The following is a 21,894-nucleotide window of genomic DNA, read 5'->3' on the forward strand; positions in this document are numbered from 1 at the left end:
TTCCCATCTCCCTCCCCTAAAGTAACCATTGCTAGTAATACAGAGCAACTTTACTTATATATTTGAATATAAATGTTATAATAGTAAGCATACCATTCTGGAATTTGTGCTTTTTATTTGTCAAAATGTTTGGATATTTTTCTGTGTTAGAATATAAAGTTCTTCCTCAGGCCATAGCATTTAAATAGTAGTAATTTTTGTGGCAAAGTATATAAATGAAATCCTGCCTAGGATACCTGGTGGAACTTGAACTTTAATGAGGATCTTTGTGCAGTTTGTCAGAGTGATTCCAAAATTGAAATCATGCTGATGGTGGTAGAAGTATTTCCTTGGCTTTCTGATCTTTAAACATATTGAGCATTTTTGTTTTTGTTTTTTTGGATTTTGGGGTGGCTGACTTCAACTGGGCTATATATAAATGGTTCCAGCACAACCACGTATGAATTGATGATGGTAGTGAGTATCCAACTTTCAGTCTTGAACACCTAAGGATAATAGTCGAGTAATTGAATTAAAAAGTCTTTATATGGTGTCTTACCTTGTTCCCTGGTCATTGGATTTCTTCAATTATAGATTTTATTGATAAGGAATGCTCATTTACAAGTTCAACTATCATAACAGTGACTTGGATGTCTTTTCTTTAAAATCTAAGATGATAAATTAGCAATAAACGTGCTGGAAATCTTTAAGTCTAGTTACCTAATTATGGGGATTCCGAATCAAGGAGCCAACTGCTTTTGGCAAGTGGTTACACTGTCCAGTGTATCAATAGTAAAGGTGAATGTGATGTAAGGTCACAGCCAAAAGACTGTGTTCCAGGAAGTGACTCCTCACCAGACACCAAATCTTGTCCTTGCGTCTTGATTTTGGACTTCTCAGCCTCCATAACTGAGAAATAATTAATTTCTGCGGATTACCTATCCAGTTTATGGTATTCTGCTATAACAACCCAAATTAAGATATTTAGTAAATAATTTATTAGCACCTACGATGCAGCAGGAAATATGCTAAATGATTAGGGAGAGCAATAATTTTCAGAAGATTAAAAAAGCTTTCCAAAAAGACATAGCACTTGAGAAGAACTTTCAAGAAAGGGTAGAAGTTCCATGGGGGAAAGTGTGGTGGTGGGGAAGTTTAACATACTGGATACAATAAAGATCTTAATTCACAGATAAATTATAAAGTGCTTGAAGTAAGGGACTATATGTTCTCTTAATCTTTGTGTTGATCCCACTTTTGCACAGCCTTTACTTTATTCTTATAGGAAAACATGTAGCATGGCCGTCCTTAATTACCGAATTGCAAAATAAAGCAGGTGTTATGTCCTGCCCCTGCAGAGATCCTCAAACCTTAGCATGCATCAGAATCACCTGGAGAGCTTGTTAAAACGCAGACTGCTGAGCCCTATTGCCAGTGTTTGGGATTCCCGAGGTTTGAAATAGGGGCCTGTAGGGAATGAGAAACATCTTTCTTTCCTGTTGCTAGATTCCTGTTTGAGTCCCTTATAAGAAAAGACAGATTAATAAGAGAAAAGCATGCAAATTTATTTAAGTTTTATGTGGCATGGGAGCCTTCAGAAATGAAGCCCAAAGAAACAGGAAAACCTGTGCATTTTTAGAAGGAACAGTGGACAGTTGTGGGGAAGTACGGTTGGACAAAGCATGGTCTAATGGTAATAAACTGGGGTAAGTTGTCAAAGGTCTTTTTGTTCAGATTCTTTTCTATGTCTCCGTTTCTTTAGAGATAAGGATATTTCTTTCCTGTGGGTATAGGAAGAGCACCTCTGGACTGAGGATCCAATGACCCGCCTCAGGGAAGAAGGATGGGAGAAGGTCAGAGAGTGATCTTAGGTTTTGCTGTTTTCTCAAATGTCAAGGGGCCATATTTTGGGGTAGCATATCCTGAACCCCATCAGCGGTGAAAACTTGTATTTCTACATAGTTCCCAGGTGATGCTGTTGCTAGGTTCTAGGATCACATTTTGAGAACCACTGCTTTAATGTAATTTATATCTAACCACTGCTCCAGCATTCTTTTCTGTAAGCATCCAGAATGCTGTGACAAATTCTTGTCAAACTTTAAGAATCTTCAGGATGTCAAATTCTGTCTTGAGGTCAATAAAGATGGGCAGGGGACGAAATAATCTTTGCACAACCTTTGGCACATTACAATGATGTTTTTCAAATAGTAGGGCTCAAACGTGATGCATTGGAAAATTGGAAAATTGGAAAATCAAATAATCATATGGTAAATATTTTAGTAAGTTTCTTATTTAATTAACTCTTAATAAGATGGGATGGATAACATTCCTGAGTTAGAAAAACATATTGCAAGGGCTGTCAGAGGAAAATTAAGTTCAAGTCCATCAGCAATCTTTACTCATGTTTTGCTTTATATATTTGTGAGTGCCGTACACAGAACTGAGTCCAGTGTTGACTTGAGTCTAATCAATACACATATACGTATACATGTGTGTGCCTCAAATATATCTGATTGAACTTAGTAAGCCACAGAACTGTAATATATATGATATAATCAATGTTATACATTATATTACAATAATTATACACAAAATAATACATTATTCTGTATGTTAAGGGAGAGAGGACAACAGCAAAGAAGACAGAGTGCTACAACGTCCAGGCTGTAAAAGTCATTTTATTCTGGAGGAAATGCAACACCAAAGTTGTAACAGTCTTTCAATAAAGTAAAACAGAATCATCGAAAGGGCTCCTGGGACAATTGAGGCTAGAATGATCTTGGTCAGTCAGTCCTGTGGACTTGAGGGCAATCTTCCCTCCCACTACCGGTTGGGGAGCCCTGATGTCGCCTCCCGCAGAGCGCCACTTGGCCTGGCCTGCGCTTCACCTTCATTTCCGCCCGCGGAATCCTCCAGGATCTTCCCGCCAAGGCTGGGGTTTCCGCTCCGCGGCGTCCGAGCGCCAGCGGACTGCGCATGTGCAGGACCCAGCAGGTCTAGAGCTTTTCTGTGTTTCTCCGGACTTCGAGCCATGGCGGTGACGGAAGCGAGCCTGTTGCGCCAGTGTCCCCTGCTTCTGCCCCAGAACCGGTCGAAAACCGTGTATGAGGGATTCATCTCGGCTCAGGTACCCGCCCAGTGGTTGCTCTCTAGCTAAGAGAGCCTCTTGCAGCGTAGCTGCGCGCAGAAGTCTGTGACGGGCTAGGAGGTTAGGGGGCCAGACTTGTGGGGATTGAGAGGGGCGGCGCGTAACGGCTCTTGGGAGACTAAAGGTTTGAGAAGCGCCGCTGTCGCCGCCACCCCGGTGGTCGCCGCGCGGGATGGGGAGCGAGGAGGCGCGCGGCGTGGAGCGGGGCTGGGGCCACGCCTCCTCTCTCCCTAGCCCTTCCCCGAGTTTGGCTTCCTTCTTCGTTCAGTGTCCCGCAATTGACTGTTTTTTAAATTTTTTTTTGTAAATTTTGCCTTAACTCGATTTTAACACCCTCCACCTCCACGGATGTTGATGAGTTCACTCGGGAATCTGGGCTAATTATTTTCGTGTTTCCTGTAGAAAGAGCATTTGGGAAGAAAACCTTATTTTGGCCCTTTGCCAAGTCGTATGTACCTGTACACCCACAGTTACAATATCTTCCAGGAGAAGCATGACAGCAATGGAATTAATTACCTTTGCTGATTCCAGTGGCCTCTCATATGGAGTTTATTACACATACTAACACATGTGTAGGGTTTTGAAGTTTACAAAGCGCTTTCCAGGTAAATAGCTCACTTAATCCTCAGCCCTTTGAGGCAGAAATTTTTAAAAGAATCATCATTCCCATTTTCTAGTTGAAGAAATCAAGGTATGGGAAACCGGAGACGTTATTTGCTGATGATCACATCAGAATCCCTTAAACGCAAGCTGTGTGATTTCAGTCCTGGATTTTTTTCTCTTTACATTGCACCAGGATACCTTAGGTTAGGATTTTGAGTGTAGACTTTTCCTTTCTGACCATTACACTCAACCTTGTGCCCACTTCCCCACCATCACGCATAGTCTTTGAGTATATGTGGAATTACCATATGACCATCACAGAAAGTAGAGATTAAAAATTCATTATTCCATATGGAAAAAAGTTAATCCACCTTTCCCATTCCAATTAGAAGTATTCTTCTTGAATTACCTAGCTGAAAATATGATTCTCTTGTAGACAACATTTAGAAAAGTTGAAAAATTTTAAGTTACTTTTTTTTTTTTTTTTTTTACAGGAAGCATGTTATACCTAATTTTAGGCAAAATACTGCTATGTATGTCTATATCTGCTAAGGCCTTTTAGAAAACAAGTACACCCATTAGAATTGAGATTAGATGAAAGTTTCTTTTATGACCATTGCTATAGCTAGAATTCCAATTTGTACCTGCCTTAGCAGTTTATTTAAATCTTAAACATTTTACGTGTCTAAAAATATTTTGTATATATTTTAAATTTACAGAAAAGTAGCAAGGATATACAGTACAAGTAATTCCAGTATACCCTTTACCTAGATTCACCAGTTTACATTTTCTCCATTTTACTGATCATTGTTAAGTATATGTATGTGGGTGGGTGTGTATACACATTATTTTCCTGAACCATTTGAGGTCAAATCAGGCATAGTTCCCCTTTATCCCTAAATACTTGAGCATACATTCCATAAGAACGAGGACACACTGATACATAACCACAGTACAGTGATTAAAATCAGGATATTTAATGATATACTATTATCTAAGATAGAGTCCATATTTCAAATTTTGTTTATGATACAGTTGTATGTTTTATACCCCCATCCCCTACCATCTGTTGTTAAGATCCCACATTACATTTAGTTGTCATGTCTAACCTGGAACAATTCTCAGTCTGTTTGTGTTTTTTATAAGCTTGACATTTTTAAAGAGTACAGATTGGCTATTAGGTAGAATGTATCTCAATTTGGATTTGAGTGATATTTCCTCACTATTAAATTCAGCTAATGCATTTTTGGCAGGGATACTACAGAAAGATTGTTTTGTCCTTCTCAAGGCTTGTGAGGTTACCTGGTTGGTTCCATTATTAATGATGTTAACTTTGATCACCTGGTTAAGGTATCATCTGCCAGAGTCTCCTTTTGTAATTAGTAAGTACTTTTGGGGAGGTACTCTGAGGCATCAAACTTTCACACACATTCTCTGGTTTTAGCGTCCATTGACTTTTGCTTGAGTCGACTATTACTATCACGGTTGCCAAATGATGATTTTCTAACTCTTGTCATTTCTATATTTATGAAGTGGCAACTCATTATAAGGAGTAGCATTGCCTGCTTTCTCATTTATTTAATTATATTAGAATGGATGCATGGACTTTTAAAAAAATTATTTGATTATAATCATTATTTATTTTGATCCTCGAATTGTCCCAGATTTGGCCAGTGAGCAGGTTTTATGTATGTAAGTTTTTAAGGCTTTGCATTTCCTCTCATCAGTGTTTTAAAAGTATCCTATAGATGCTGACATGTAGTCTTACAACCACCATTTTTAGAAGCTATATGATGTCAATTTACTATGCACCTTAATAGGTTGTAAAAATTTTCTCGTGGAAGGTCCTTTTTGGTTTTTAATTTTGTTGCTGATTTCTAATTTTTCTTGTATTGTAATTAGACAGTATTGTTTATAAAAAAGTCTCCATGGAACTTACTGGTACTTTTTCCTGTGACCTAATATGTAATCAGTTTTAGGTGTTGTCTCTATTATCAGATTTTCTCTTTCCTTTTGAGTGAGCTTTGGTAGTTTGTGTCTTTCAAGGAATTTGTTAGTTTCATCTAGGTTTCTGATGTTATTGGCTTAAAGTTATTTACAATAATCCCTTATTATCCTTTTAATGTCTTTAGGATCTGTAATGATGCTCTCTATGTTGGTTATCTTTTGCTGCTATTTACTTCAAACCTTAGTGGCTTAAAACAAAAACAATTATTGTCTCACTGTTTCTGTGGATTTGAAATTTGCGAACAACTTGGATGGTAGTTCTTGATCAAAATCTCTCATGATCTTGCAATCAAGATATTTGCCAAGACTTTGATGGTCTAAAACAGGGTGTCCAGTCTTTTGGCTTCCCTGGGTCACATTGGAAGAAGAAGAATTGTCTTGGGCACACATAAAATACACTAATGATAGCTGATAAGCTAAAAAAAAAATCACAAAAAATCCCATAATGTTTTAAGAAAGTTTATTAATTTGTGTTGGGCTGCATTCAGAGCTGTCCTGGGCTGCCAGTTGGTCAAGCTAGAGGTGGAGGATTTGCTTCCAAGATTGCTCATTCACATAGCTATTGGCCATGAGGCCTCAGTCTGTTACTGCTCTTAACAGGAGGCCTTAGTTCCTCACCACATGGATCTTTATAGTGTTGCTTGACTGTTATCACACATGGCAGCTAGCTTCTCCTGAGTGTATGATACAACAGAGAGATCAATAAAGATGCACATTCTCTCTAATTTCTTAGTCTCTGAAGTCACACATATTTACTTCTGCTTTATTGTGTTAGACGCAAGTTTCTTAGTCTATATTCAAAAGGAGGGAAATTAGGCACCAACTCCTAGAGGTAGGAGTGTCAATTTATGGATATACGTTAAAAATAGCTTTCATCCTCATATCTGATGTAGGTAATTTATGTCTCATTTTTTCCCCCGATACATCTAGATAGAGGTTTATAAATTTTACTGATTTCTTCAAAGAACCTGTCTTTAATTTCTTCAATTTTTTTCTATTATTTTTATGTTTCTATATGATAGTTTTCTGATCTTAAGTTTCCTGATTTCTTTAGATGGAAGATTATTGATATGAGATCTTTCTTCTATTCTAGTACGGATATTTAGTGCTTTAAATTTTCTTTTGAATACTGGTTTAGCTATATCACACACATTTTGGTGTGCTGTAGTTTTGTTTTTATTCAGTTCCAAATGCCTTTTAATTTCTTCTTTGATCTATGGCTCACTTAGAATTATGATTATCTTTCTCAATATTAAGGATTTTCTAGATATCTTTTTGTTATTGATTTATAATTTAGTTTCATTTTGGTCACAGAATATAACTTGTATGATTTGAATTTTTAAAATATTTATTGAGCCTTAATTTTATGACCAATAATATAGTCTATCCTGGTGAATATACTGTGTGTACTCTAAGAGAATGACTGTTCTGTTGCTATTGGGTAGAGTATTATATAAATGCCAGTTAGGTCAAATTGGTTCAGAGTGCTACCCAGGCCCTTATTGGGTAGCACTGTGCTCACTGACTTTTTTGTCTGCTTTTTCTATCAGTTAGTGAGAGGGGGTGTTGAAATCTCCAACGATCTTTGTTGATTTTTCAATTTCTATTTAATTTCTATCAGTTTTGCTTCATATATTTTGAAGTTGTGTTATTAGGTCCATAAACTTTTAGAATTGTTAAGCACTCTTTATGAATTGACTCCTTTAGGATTATGAAATGACCTTTTTTATCTTTAGTAATAATGTTTTCTCTGAAATCTGTATTTTCCAATATTAACATATAGATTGCATCTTTCTTTTGATTGATGTTACCATGGTTTATCTTTACTTCTTTATTTTAAACTTATTTGTGTTTTAATATTTAGTGTGTTTCTTCTGTGCTTTGCTTTGTTATGCAATATGATAGTCATTGCCTTTTACTTGGGGGTGCTTCGACTATTTACATTTAACGTGGTTATTCATATCTTCGGATTTAAATCTACTCTTGGTATGTGTTTTCTGTTTGTCTTACATATTTTTAATTGTTTTGGTATTTTTCTGCATTTTATATTATTGGAATTCTTTTTTATAATTCTGTTTTATCTCCTTTGCCAGTTTATTGGCTGTGTGTGTGTGTTTTTTTTTTTAACTAGTTGCTTAAAGGGTTTATAATATACATATTAAATCTATCATGGTCTGCCTTAACGTAATATTAGGATTCCATTTTTTATGCACTATTGGTTTATCAACTATATAATTTTGTCACTTTTGATACTGTAAAGATGTTACTTCACTGTCTTGCACTGTTTTCTATGAGAAATCTCTGCTCTTTTCTTTGTTTCTCTGTAAATAGAATATTTTTTTCCTCTGGCTGCTTTTAAGATTTTTCTTTTTGGTCATTGGTTTCAGTCACTTTGATGTGTGTTGTACCTTGGTGTAGCTTTTTTCATGTTTTTCCTCCGTAAGGTCTGTGGAGCTTCTTGGATCTCTGAGTATATATTTTCATTTAATTTGGAAAAAACATCTGCCATTATTTTTTCTTTCTTTCTTTCTTTTTTTTTTTGTTCCTCCTTTTCTGTCCTCTGTGTTGGGGACTCCAAATACATGCATTTAGGTCACTTTAAGTTGTCACAACTCACTCATGGTCTGTTCATTTTTTTTTCCCTCAATGTCTTTCTCTTTATTTGGGATATGTCTTCAGGTATACTAATACCTTCTTTTGTAAGGTGGAATCTGCTGTTGATACTATCTAGCATATTTTTAAAAAATCTCAAACATTATGTTTTTTGAGGGAGTCTTTATTTACATCTTTCCTGTCTCTATTTAGTACGCTCATGTTTTCCTTTACCTTCTTGAACGTATGAAATATAATTGTTTTAATTTTTTAAATCAGGTTTATCATCTGTGCCATTTTTATGTCTCTCTTGATTTTTCTCTTCATTGTGGGTATTGCCTTGCTTCTTTGCAGGAAATATATGTGCTTGGTATATCTTGATTGGATGCTAGACATAATGAATTCTACCTGTTGCATGCTAGATATTTTTGTTCTCTAAGTATTCTTGAGATTTGTTGTGAGCTACAGTTAAATTACTTGGAAACAGTTTGATCTTTCCAAGTAATTTTAAGCTTTAAGCTTTTAAGCATTGCTAGGTAGACCCAGAGCAGACTTTAGTCTAAGGTAGTTAGTCTCTACAAGTGAAGCAACACCTTCTGAGCACTCTATTTAATGGCTCTTACATTGCAAGGTTTCCACTCTGGCTGGTTGGAACATGGCTATACCCAGCCTTGTATGAACTTTGAGATTGTTTTGCAGACTGTTCCTGTACGTTCCCACCTTTGCGTGTTTTCCTCATATCCATGGAGCAAGCAGTACTCAGCTGAAGACTCCTTGTCAGGAATCCTCTGAAATTCGCTGGAGTTTCTCTGTGTATATTTCTCTACTCTCCATGCATTTCTCTCCTGCTTGGTACTATACTTTGCAAATTGTACAGTTGTTGGCCTCCCCTTGATCACATGTTTCTTCTCACATCAGGGAGAATATTATGCTCTTATTTGTTTGTCCATCCCTATCTTGCAGCCTGAAAATACTCCCATCATAGAACCAGACAATTTTAGGCATTTTCACATTTGTTTCCCTTATTTCAAGGATCACTGTCCTGCGCTGCCTATTGTTTAATGTCTGAAAATCATTGTTTCATATGTTTTGTCCAATTTTTAAATAAGGAGGGAAGATAAATCCTGTCCTTTTTACTCTATAATAGCTAGAAGCAGTTCTCTTCAGTTTCTTAACATTTTCTATTTCATTCTTGCTTCATTTTTTAATTTGCTATAAGAAGTCTGTTTCCAATTATATTCTGTTTTCTATATATTTGATCTTTTACCTAGAGACTCTGGACTTTTTTCTTATTTTGAAAATCTGTTGATTAAGATATATCTCAGAGTTGATCATTGTGAATCACTTTTATCATGTGGCCACTTATCCCTTTTGGTATGTGGAACTCCAGGAAGTGTACTTGGATTATATTTTTTAATTTTTTTTCTACTATTTTATTTTTCTTTCCAAGATCTCCAATTATATGTACTCTGGACTTTTTTGGATCTGTGTTCCACTTCAACTCCTTTTCTCTGATGGTCTTTAATTTTTTTCTCATTTGGTAATTTTCTTGCTTTTTCTTTGCCCTTTGTGACATTTGTATTTCATTTTGTTCTTCCTTGGACTCTTTTTAAATTTATTCCTTCACTTTCATATAATTTTGTGTTTTTCTTTATTTTCATTTCACCCTGCGTTTATTCAGCTCATTCATTTCTTTTCATTTTTTAAAATACAATTTCTCATTTTAGTTTTAAAATGTCTGAATCTGGATACAAATGCTCACTTATTTCATTTATTATTATAATTTGTTTATGGTTTCTGGGTTTTGTTTGCATGGAGTCTTTTATCACCTGAAATCTTGTGAGTCTCTTTTTGTTTCTTTGTCTCATAGTAGCTTTGCATTGATGAAGACAGTATCTTTGTATTCATGGACATTTTGGCTGTTTGCAATAGTTTATAAAATTCCTAGTTTAAGAATACCCTCTTCTGTTGGGTATTTTATTTATTGTACAATTTATTTAATGGATGAAATGTTGGCGAGTGCTGGGTGGGAAGGAGTTGTTTTTTTATTTACTCGTATAAGAGCCTAAGTTTCCCACTTTTCTTTTTCCTCCTAATACCCAGTTTCCAAAAGGTGTCTCTACCTATCTTTTCTCCTATCTTCTGCCGCTAAAGCATTCTTTCCCAGGACTGGCTCCTTGACTTTTGTGTTAATGCACATTAAGTCTTCTCTTTGTAGGTCAGTGTTCTGATTTACCAGAGCTTGTTACTATTTTTTTTTACACTTACTTAGTCCTCCCAGTCTCTCTCCCATGCATTTTTTTCCTGACCTTCCTAGCACTCTAAAAAGAGTTGCTGTAGGAGTCCTAGAGTAGGTTCTATTGGAAAGTGCTTCATATTTTTCTTCCTGTAGGTAATTTGAGGTTTATCGTGTACCCTGTCTTCTGGCTGAAAACATGTGATTTTTGTGGTTTTATTTATTCTTAATATGTTAATTGATGTAGCTTTTTGGTATGATATGTGGGGAGGTGGAGGTTTAGGTAACTGTTAGTATTTCCGTTGCCTGAAAGCCTGGAAAATCTGGCTTTTTTGAGAACAATTAATATTTCTAGATACTTTAACTAAAATGCTAATTTTGGACATTTTCTTGAATCAGGAAAGTATCGTGGCATGTGACATGTTATTTGACCTTTTAAAATGGCTGGGCTTTGCAAATAAGGGACTTTGGAATTTTATTCTTTCAGATAACAGCACAGATTTCTATAGTAGAATAGTTCTTCTATTTTTCGTGTAAATTAAGAATTCCAAATTGTTCTTACACCTTTGTGTGGGATGTCTATAATGTTAGGTTAAAGTTACTACATAATATCTTTTAGTGCTTTAATGAAACAGTGAATTATTGTTACTTGACCTTTTGAAAAGGTCAGTAGTACATTTTGTTTCATTTTTTTAAAGGACATTTAAATGTAATGAAAGTCAGAACTGTAATATTACCATGAAAGTAAAGGTTATAGGGTACATTTAATTGTGTTCCTCTGTTTTTGAAACTGCTTTGAGGGAGACTGTGCTAAAATTCCACATGGTAATTGTTTTTTGAGAATTTTATTACTTTTTCATTTTATTCTGTTGGAGTAAAAGATTACATTTCTGTTTGTCTTTTTCTGCTATTTTTGCTCAAGTTTCATGTGTATTATCCTATTTAAGTTACAAAGTTTAAACTACTTACCCATTCACTTTTCCAAGAAAGTAAAATGGAATAAATGTCTCAGAGGTCTTTCTTCTCTTAGAAAGACTCTTGAGTAAAATTGTGTTTGTTCAAATATATAGTTAATATGTTACTGATTTCAAAAAAGTTAGAGGCCCACTAATGGGAGAATTAAATATACTCTGATTTATGCAAGTATTTCACTTATGTCTGTATAGATTGTGTAACTAAATATATTTTCATTTTATTAAAATTTAGAAAGTAAGCTGAAAACAAGACTATATAATGTTATATATCCTTATTTTATATTGTGATTTTTTCTTCCATTAAAGCAATTTGAAGGAATTTCTTTTTTCATAAATTTATTTACTAAGAAATAACACTGAAATTTCTTCTATGGGCCTGGTTAGCAATTTTGTAATATTTCTTGTGTTTGTGAGTGACTTTCTCTTTAAAAACAAAGTCTTATCTGAGTGTTTTGATTTCCCAGTAACTATAAAGTTTTCGTAAGACAGTTTTGAGTTATTTTCCCTCAAATGCAATATTGTGTTGCATATATTTTAACAAGTATAAAGATGTGGATAAAATTGATACCTTTTAGAAAATAAAGGAAAACATTGTCTTTTCTTTGTGATTCTGTTTAACTTCTCAGCGTTAAGTGAAAGATAAAAATTTGAGTGATCCTTTTCGATATTTTCCACAGGGAAGAGACTTCCACCTTAGGATAGTGTTGCCTGAAGATTTACAACTGAAGAATGCAAGGTGATATGGTGTTTAGTTATAAACGTGCATTTTTGCATTTTGGTGGGACAGGCAGTACATTTGGTATAAATTGATTCTAGTGACTAGAGTTTTGCCTAAAATGCTTATTAGTCATTTGCCCCAAAAGAAACATTTCTGATTTTTCCAAACCAATGCGGCATTTTTAAATATTTACCTGTTACTAAAGTGCTTTTAAACATTAGTTCTCTCATTTAAAAAAAAATATTTAAAGCAGTACACAGCCATTGTGTACACTTCACTAACAAATACTGAACAGGTATATAAAGGGAGAACAAAAGGATTAGAAAACTTTTTTTCCAACTTTTGACTGATTTTATTAATGTGTATATTCATTATATGAGAAGAGTCACATCAGTTCAGTCCTGGCTTAATTTAGGTACCAACATTGAGTGCTGGTAGATACAACTAGTCAGGATATGAGACTGAAAATTTAGGTACCACCCCAAATCTCAATTCTGCCTCTAAATATTTCTGGAGAAGAATGGAGGAAAAGGAATCCAGAGATATTTATGAGTAGAATTGAGAGGATTTTGTGACCAACAGAAGTGTAGTTAAGAGGGAAAAAGGAATAGAGGATGCTTTTCAAATTCCCGGCTCAGATCTCTAAGCTAGAGAAGAGGTCACACATGGAAAAGTAGAAGAGAGATTGTTTTAAGGCATATTTGGTGTGAAATACCAAGAGGAGCTATTTAGTAGGTAGTAATGTAGTGGTGTGGAAATAGAGTGTGAGACCTGGAGTGCAGATGTGTGTGGAAGTTACAACAGATGAAGGATTTGAGACCTTGATTATGAATAGGCTTTTTGGTGCTGTGTCTAGTGGGGTAGAAGAGAAAGCCAGTGACAAGACCTTGGGGCGTACCAACATTTAAAGGACTGGTCACTAAAGAGGAACTTACAAGGAGACTAAGGATTGACCAGAGAAGAGGAAAACTTGGGCAGCAGAGTCTTTCAAGCCAAATAAAGAGAGGCTTCAGCAAGGCGTGGTTAGCAATGCTGAGGATTACAAAGAGATAGGTTAGATGCAGGTAAGTTTTGTGTGGTGGCAGAAGCCATTTGTGTTGGATGAGTGGGAGGAAAGTATAAAGTATTTTGAAGAAAAAGAGGTGGTTAGAGAATGGTATGCATTCAAGAAGGAGTTATGATGTTCTTTAAAGATATATATTTGAGCAAGTTAATTCATTAAGGAGAAAAAAACTAGCAGAACATAAATTAAGGATACCACAATAAAGGGATAATTAATTGAAGTCACCAAGTTGGTAGCAAGGGAGAGAAAGCACATTTTGAGCAGGGGTTACCAATGGACATTTGAATGAACTGCTCTGCCACTAAGAGAGGAGATAGGGATGGTTATGGGGATTTGAAGACCAAGAATGGAGAGAGCTGTGACAGTTTGAAAAGGCCATGTTGGGGAAAACTCAGAGAGGCTTCCTACTTGTAGGTAAGTAAAAGTAATTCCTTAGAAGAGTTACTTAATAGTATCGGGAGCACAGCAGAGGTCAGCCAGTAAGTGGATGAACATTAACTTATCAGTTCTTATACAATTAATTAGAAGTATGTATCTTTCTAGCCGGGCTTGGTGGTGGGTGTCTGTAGTCTCAGCTACTTGAGAGGCTGAGGCGGGAGGGTTTCTTGAGCCTAGGAGTTCAGGTTGCAGTCAGCTATTCTACTGCACTCCAGCTAGCCTGAGTGACAGAGCGAGATCCTGTCTCTAAAAAATAAAAAATAAAAATAAAAATAAAATGTATCCTTTTAGTTATATTAATCGGGAATTTGAAGATAATATTGCTACACATGCTTTTTCAAATACATGTTTGATACATTATATTTGATGATATATTGTTATCAAAACTGTTGGTTTTATTTAACCTATCTTGGAAAAGAATCTACTTCAGTGGAAAACTTTGCTTCGGATGTGTTAAAGTTAAAAAACAAGATGTACTGTTTGCATGTCATTTACTGATTGCAGTTATTTATATTTTGAAATAAAATTAGTACCAACAGTTTGAAGACAAGACTTTGAACAGTATCAGTGGTAAAAATTTTATTAACTTGTCAAAATTATGTTTGTCATTCTTTTGTATGTACATGCATGTTTGTGTTAGCATACAAATAAGTTTTTAATTCTGAACAATGAATAAACCATTTTGTCTCATTAAAATTTTAGATTATTATGTAGTTGGCAGCTGAGAACAATACTTAGTGGATACCATCGAATAGTACAACAGGTAAGTCCTTTTTAAAAGGTTTATGTTTTCAGTGAAGATAAGAAATTACTAAATTTATTGTTCTTTAAAGACCTGCTTTGCACAATGTTGTAACAAACTGGTTTAATAGTTGTTAAGTTTTGTAGGTTTCATCTCTGTGTGTTTTTAAATCTCAGTGTCCTCAGGAGATCTCCAGGCAGCCTTTGTGTTGAAATCGATTTCCATCTTTGAGACTTTAGGTTCTTCAAATGCATTCACCCTTATCCATATCCATCACTTCTTCAGTGATTTTTCTTCTGAGACTGAATGGTGGTGATACGGAAAAAAAATCAGACCCATTTAGAGCTGTGGGATATCTGTGGCAAAAATGGGATTTTAGTCCTAGATTAGCAACAGAAAAGATGTGGCAGAAATAATTTAGGATCATGTGTACTTGCATAATGAGGGAAGATAAATTAAAGGCTGCTTAGTGTGTTAATAGGCAGGATTAATTTCTTTATTCTTAATGTTTAGGTTCCTCTACCTGAAAATTCCTTTAAAGATTAGAAAAAAAAATCAGTTACTGAAGCAAAATAATGACATAATATAATTCTTCTTTTAGAAAAATAGTTTTTAGAATTGCCTTTCTTTTTATGCTTTATGCATTTGTGTGTTTTTTTCCTGATTTTCTATATTTCTGTGTCTTAAAGGCAGGTTATTATCTATGATAACTGACAATCACAGTAACTCTCCCATAAAGCATTAAAGCTGCAAAGAAGTATAGGAGATAAACTATTTGATTTATAGAATGAAGGTTATCATCCTGGCAATATAATTACAGAAGTTTTTTTAAGGATATGTTCAAATTATTTCTGTTTTCTTTCCATCCCTGTCTCCATCCCTTTGACTATTTATATTGTACACTAAAATTTAAGAAATGAATCTGTTGACATATTGAAATAGCATGGGAAAAAATGGTTTATGTAGTCTAATATTAAGATCTATTACACTGTTTTTCGCCAGCAAGTTATCAAGAGGATTCCTAGAAAAAAATCCCAATTATTTATCTTTCCTTGCCTCCCAATTGGTTAGGTAGAACCCAGTGTTAAAGTCGTCTTTTTATTTTACAGTCCCAGTGAATATTACTATTCTTTCCTTGTATCATTTTTAATTTTAGTAAACATGGGCCAGGGATTCAACAGACTTTTTCTGTAAAGAACCAGATAATAAGTTTTTCCGGCTTAGTAAGCCATAAGATCTCTGTTGCAGCTACTCAATTCTGCCGTTATAGCAACCATAGACAAGAGGTAAGTGAATGGGTATGGCTACATGCCAATAAAACTTTGTTTACAAAAACAGTATTGAGCTGGATTTGGCCTCTGGACTTTAGTTTCCAGACCCTGTCATTTATTTATCATCTGTAATAAACTAAGGGGAAAATGCAATGTAGAAGAAGGGATAGTCAAGGATTTGCTCTACACAGACCCACTCAAAGCTATGTTAAGATGTGAATCATATGTGTTCAGGCATTGTTGAAAACAATGTAAAACTTGAGAATATTTTTTTCTGTAGTTATTTTAAGAATGAAGGATTTCTAGGAAATGGAATAGTAACTCTTAAATATTCTACTTTAGAGATTATTTCCTTTTTTGCCATTTTATTATAACAGGTTTTACTTTAATGAATGACTGTCTCCATTTTGACTAATATGGATTAGTTGTGAGAGGACAAAAATCACAATTATAGGTAGTTTTTAAGGTCAAGGGAAAAATAAAAAAAAGACCATATTGTTAATTAATAATTGTTAATTTATTGCTGCAACTAGATTTTAAAAATTACATAGAGTTGCCTGATTTTTATATTTTATACTCCTCTTCCCACTCACATCACTCCTATACCTCTTCTTTCTCTTTTTTTTCTCTTCCTCCTCCTCCTCCTCTTCTTTCTCTTCTTCTTTAAAAAAAGTAATGATGAGGTTGTTAGATTTGCTAGACATAGTAGTGATACGGAAGGGCGGCAGGGAAGTGCTGAGTAGAGAAGGATGGGTCCCTGGTGAGGGCTCCACCCCCGGGCCTGTGCCCACTGACCTAGATGAGGACAGGCATTTCCCAAGACCACCCTGGCCTGCCATACCTCCATCTTGTGCCTATAAAAACCCGAGACCCTAGCAGGCACACACACACACAAGTGGCTGGACGTTGAGAGAAATATATCAGTGGAGGAACACACAAGTGGCTGGACATCAAGAGGACATCGAGAGCATGTCAAGAGCACACCGATAGACTTCAGCATGCCGGCAGGCCATTGACTGGCAGAATGACGTGGAGTTCGACCAGGGTGGTTGGAGGAGAGCCTGGGCCGCTGAGCAACCCGACGCCAGGGGAAAACCATCTCCCTTCTGTCTCCCACATCTACTGAGAGCTACTTGCACTTAATAAAACCTTGCACTCATTCTCCAAGCCCACATGTGATCCAGTTTTTCCAGTACACCAAGGCAGGAACCACGGGATACAGAAAGTTCTTTGTCCTTGCAATAAGGCAGGGGTCTAATTGAGCTGACTAACACAAGCTGCCTATGGATGGCTAAACTAAAAAAGCACCTTGTAACACACACCCACTGGGCTTTCAGTAGCTGTAAACATTCACCCCTAGACACTGCTGTGGGGTTGGAGCTCCACAGCCTGCCCGTCTGTATGCTCCCCTAGAGGTTTATGCAGCGGGGCACTGAAGAAGCAAGCCACACTCCCATCGCATGCCCTGCAAGGGGGACAAGGGATTCAGTAGTAAACAGTGCTCAAGAAACAGAGTAGTGTGAGGTTTTAAGTGACATTCTAACACAGTTTAATATATCAGCACATTAGATTTGAGGACATTAATTACTGTTTCAAAATGAAATTGGTAGGAGTAGTAAAGTTGATGACCGATACTTCATTTCTTATACTTTTCAGATGTAGATATAGCTAATCTTTTTTTCACATTCACTTGGGCCTACATTTTTTTACAGTTTTAGTGGATAGAATATTTATTGTGCAAATGAAATTAATTGGAAATGTTTTGATCTAGAGAATGCAGCACTCTCCTGATCTAATGAGCTTTATGATGGAGTTGAAGATGCTTTTGGTAAGAATTTTTTTTTTCTGACACTGTTACCATACTGCAAGTCTTGATTTCTTTTTTGTAACTCCTTCAAAAACTGACATTATTAGAATTTGTCTTCTTAACTCTCAGTCATTTGATGTTTTCTTTTACTGTGTACATAAATATAGATGACGCATTTCTTGAACTGTATGAGGGACATAACTGTTTGAAGGAACCTCTTTGATTGTATCCTAAACTAGGTATTCTTGACACTAGTGTTGGGCAGGTGGTGAAGAAATAAAATGTACTCCTGGCCTGTCAGCAGAGAGTTTAACATCTAAGAAGAGATTAGGTAGTCCTACTTAAAGATATAATATGATGTATAAATAATTTTGTGTATAGCTACAGATATCTGAAAAACTTATTAGGCTTCATTTTATGTATACTGTTACATATGTACTGTTTAATCAGTGTTGCATAAAATACTTGATTATTCAGTTTATCCTGTAGACATTTTATTATTTTCTTAAAACCCAAGTTCATTTTATTACCCAAGTTTTCAACATAAACAAAAGAAGAGGGAAGATTATAGTGAATACTGCTGGGCCTGACCAAATTTTAACATTTTGCCAATCTTATTTCCTCTTCTACTTTTTTTAGAAGAAAGACACCGTAGTATTTTAAAGGAAATTCTGGATATTGTATGTATCCCTCTGTAAATATGTCAGTGTGTATCTCTTTAACAGCTAAGTGCTTTTTATCTGTTTTTAAATATATTATTATAACCTCAACAAATTTAATAATTTCTTACAGCTGCTTTGTTTGTATTAGTATGCGAACAAGGTCCTCACATTATATTTAGTTGATAAGTCTCTTAAGCCTTATATAAGACTTATAAGGTACTTACGTATAACATCATCTCCTCTTTACCTCACCCTTTTTATTCATGCCATGTATTTGTTGAATAAAACAAATTAGATGTCCTATAAAATCTTCTACATTCTGGATTTGGCTTGTAAGATATTCATGGTTTATCTTTTAACATATTCTACTTTCTTTGTAATCTGGCAGTTAGATCTAGAGGCTTCAGCAGATTTGGATTCATTTGTTCTTATGAGATTACTTGGTGCTCTGTATTTATTATATTACATGAGGATCCACGTGATATCTGATGGTTCCTTGGTTCCTGTTTTAGTAAATTTAAGATTGATCAATAGGTTTCGATCCATTCAATATAAAGTTTCCCATCAGACTGTCACCTAATGATTTTAGCCTCTAATAACAATCATTGCCTGTATCTAATGTTTCATTAGGATTTACAAATGGTAATTTTAAAAATTCCATCATCTGCATTTGTTAGTTGAAAATCTTCTGTAGAGAACTTCTCATCAGTTGTTTGGTTAATTTGAGGTACAGCTTATACTGGAGAGACTGGATAAGTGCTTGTTTCTTTTCCTTTTAAAACAGAAACCAATTTTTAGAATAATGAGTTTGTGCCTGGCAACTGTCACAGGGATCTAAAGTGTTTTTTTTTTTTTAAAGTATCTTTATGAACTCATAGATTTTTATATATTTAATTAATTTTTTTATTGTAGTCATTTTCTTTTTGATGCTTAAATTGTCCCATTTTTTTGGTCAGCGCAAGTCCCTTCATATTGGCTCTTTTAATATAACCCAAGCTTGTTTGCCTTCTGATACCAGTTGCCCCAGGTTCATTTATTCATTTTATCCCATAACTGTAATCAGCCATTTCTCCAAAGAATCATGATTTCTTTGTGGGAAATAGTATTTGGATGCCTCAATCTGGAAACTTGAGTGTGCATTGCTGTTACTTGTAGGTTTTTTCAGTGGGCAAAACTGAGAAAAAATACTTTTTGGAAGGAATATAATTATGAGTTTGTATTGATATTTACAATTCAAATTGGCATTATAGAATTTTTACTTGTTTGCTTGTATCACTTTTACTCTGAAAATGCTGTTTTCTAATGTTAACATCATTGTAGTATGGTTTTTTGTTATGTTCTACTTGTTATATTTCACTTATGCTTTTCCTGTCTATATGTTATGTTAGTTTATATAAAAATTACAATACTAATATTGCTAACAATGGAAAGTTTTGATATTTCTTTGTGATCCTTGTTGAGACCATTTTATTCCTAGCAGCAGCTACTACATATTGATAACTTAGTTGCTAGATTGTTTTCTGGAGTCCTTTTTTAATGCTAATAAGAACCTTCTAAGGTAGGACTTTGATTAAATGTGTGAGATTAGAATAATAGTTTAAAATTAATTTCTAAAGTTTGAATTTTGATTTATGAGTTCATAAATCCTAATTAATAAGGGTTATCAAACTTGATTACAAATTACATCAAAGGCCTTAATGTAATAACCTTAAAAAGGTAAAGTGAACAAGTGAAGCATATTTGGTTTACATCTCCTTGACATTGGAGAAAAGTTTGCAACATTTATTTTATCTTTTTATTATAATTTTAATAAACAATACAAATACAAGGAGAGACTAAGGGAACCAGAGTAAAAGTATAGATATCATGTCCCATTAAACTCTTCTTATCAAAAATAACTTCATTAAATTGTAAGTCACAGCTCTCTTGGCCATGTAATTTTGGAGAAACACTTATTAGTTTAAAACGAAAATAAAATTTTGAGATCTCTGATTTACAATATCTATTTAGTATATTTATTCAATTTCTGAATAAAAATGAAATCCTGTATTTTAGCTTTCTTCAGAAATTACGGACAAAGTTGGTGATTTTATTGCTCATTTAAGATAGTATACCTAAAGATATAAGAATTATTAGTGTTAGGCTGTATTGTAAGTAATAGGGTTCCTATACTATAATCACCAATAAATATGTTGAGAGTGATGCTCACATGAAATCAGTAGTTATTGAACTTATTCAGAAAATGTTGTAACTCTTCCATGGAGTTTCCTAGTAATAACTGCATATAGTGGGAGTTCAGTATATATTTAACAAGTGAACAATTACCTATATTTAAAATAATCCTAAGTGGTAGGTTATTTTATTTCTATTTGAGAGCTGAGCCACTGAAGCCTAAGGCCTCAAAATAGGAATTGTTAAAGTCAGTATTTAAAACTTCTGTTTGTGAAGCCTTTCCGCTATGTACCTTTGCCTCTTTTCTGTGAAGAATGTGTTGCTTCTCTGCTTTTGCCTTTTTAGCTGTTACGGTTCTAGAGTAGGAGTAACTTATCTGACTCAGAATAGAAGGTAGAGTGTATAAATGTCATAAACCTAAGATTGAAAAGTGTTTTTACTATTATCCAGGTTTATTTTTACCTTCAATTTTTGTGGATAGCAATAATTAATATTTCAGAATAAAAACAAATTTCGAAAGAAGTACTATAGTATATTAATGCATTTTATTTAATAACTAGTAGAGCACAATCTTCATAGTATTAGGTTGGTGCACAACCTAAATACGAATTTATTTTGGTGGACCATCAGTCTATTTTTAGGCAACATTAGTCATTTATATTATAAAAAAGGCAGCATATACTTTGTCTTCTAGGAGCTTACCCTCTAATTAAATCCATATTGATATTCTCAGCTGTATGGATCTGTTTTCCCAGTTTTTTTTTTTTCATCATAAAGCAGATTCAGAACGAAATTGAAGTAGTTCCCGTTAATAGTTTTGGTTTTGAAGTGCTGTTTTGTAATATCTATTCTTTCTAATATGATCTCAATTTAATAGTATCCTATCCTGGTTAAAAAAAATTGATATATACTTAAAAAATAAGATTAAACATATACTTAAAAGAATAAAAATTACAACCTTTTATTAGGATTATATTTTTCAGAAGTGTTTATAATTTTCAACTTGTCCCTATCTACTTTCGTTATTTATTGTAGCTGATTTATTTAATTAATTAATTATTTATTTACTTACTTTTTGTAATACCGTTTGATACTTCAGACCATATGAACATCTAAGTAATTTGTAGATAGATTTATTTTTACTTTCCAAATAAGCTGTCTATCTAGGTTGGTAACTTCAAAATAATTGGTAATTTTAGCTTCAGCAATTCTAGTGATGTTTATGTGTCTTGTAAAAAATTTTAGTTTTGGTTGGGAGAACATAAACATTTTAAAGCCTTCATAGATAGGCCTAGCAAGGAACGGGACTGTAATCTAGCCAGATGGATGGCGTAATACTCCGACTTACCTGCTTGAAGAATAGTACAGAGTATAAGTCAGTGAAAAAAATTAGCATGTGGATATTTGTTCTGATAATGAGTTTGTTTGTTAGGATGTGGTTCATAATGGTATACAAATATGTCAGTTTAGGTAATGTACTTA

At 34.5% G+C, this 21,894-nt stretch overlaps 1 protein-coding gene across 4 annotated transcripts in view; it reads left to right on the plus strand.

The window, feature by feature from the left end:
• The first annotated feature begins 2,634 nt into the window (after nucleotides 1-2,634).
• The window catches only part of FANCL (FA complementation group L), an 82,400-nt gene continuing 63,140 nt past the window's right edge, over nucleotides 2,635-21,894 (plus strand). The window contains exons 1-4 of one of the 4 annotated variants that reach the window (XM_055107912.2): nucleotides 2,635-3,106; nucleotides 12,217-12,275; nucleotides 14,461-14,521; nucleotides 17,543-17,599. In XM_055107912.2, the coding sequence (XP_054963887.1) occupies nucleotides 2,753-3,106; nucleotides 12,217-12,275; nucleotides 14,461-14,521; nucleotides 17,543-17,599 (531 nt within the window). In that variant the 5' untranslated portion in view covers nucleotides 2,635-2,752. The remainder of the gene's footprint in view (nucleotides 3,107-12,216; nucleotides 12,276-14,460; nucleotides 14,522-17,542; nucleotides 17,600-21,894) is intronic. The other 3 variants (XM_055107913.2, XM_008956272.5, XM_003830851.6) reach the window with 3 other exon arrangements.

The sequence above is a fragment of the Pan paniscus genome, chromosome 12 (genome assembly GCF_029289425.2).
Source record: "Pan paniscus chromosome 12, NHGRI_mPanPan1-v2.0_pri, whole genome shotgun sequence".
NCBI classification, from domain to species: Eukaryota; Metazoa; Chordata; class Mammalia; order Primates; family Hominidae; genus Pan; species Pan paniscus.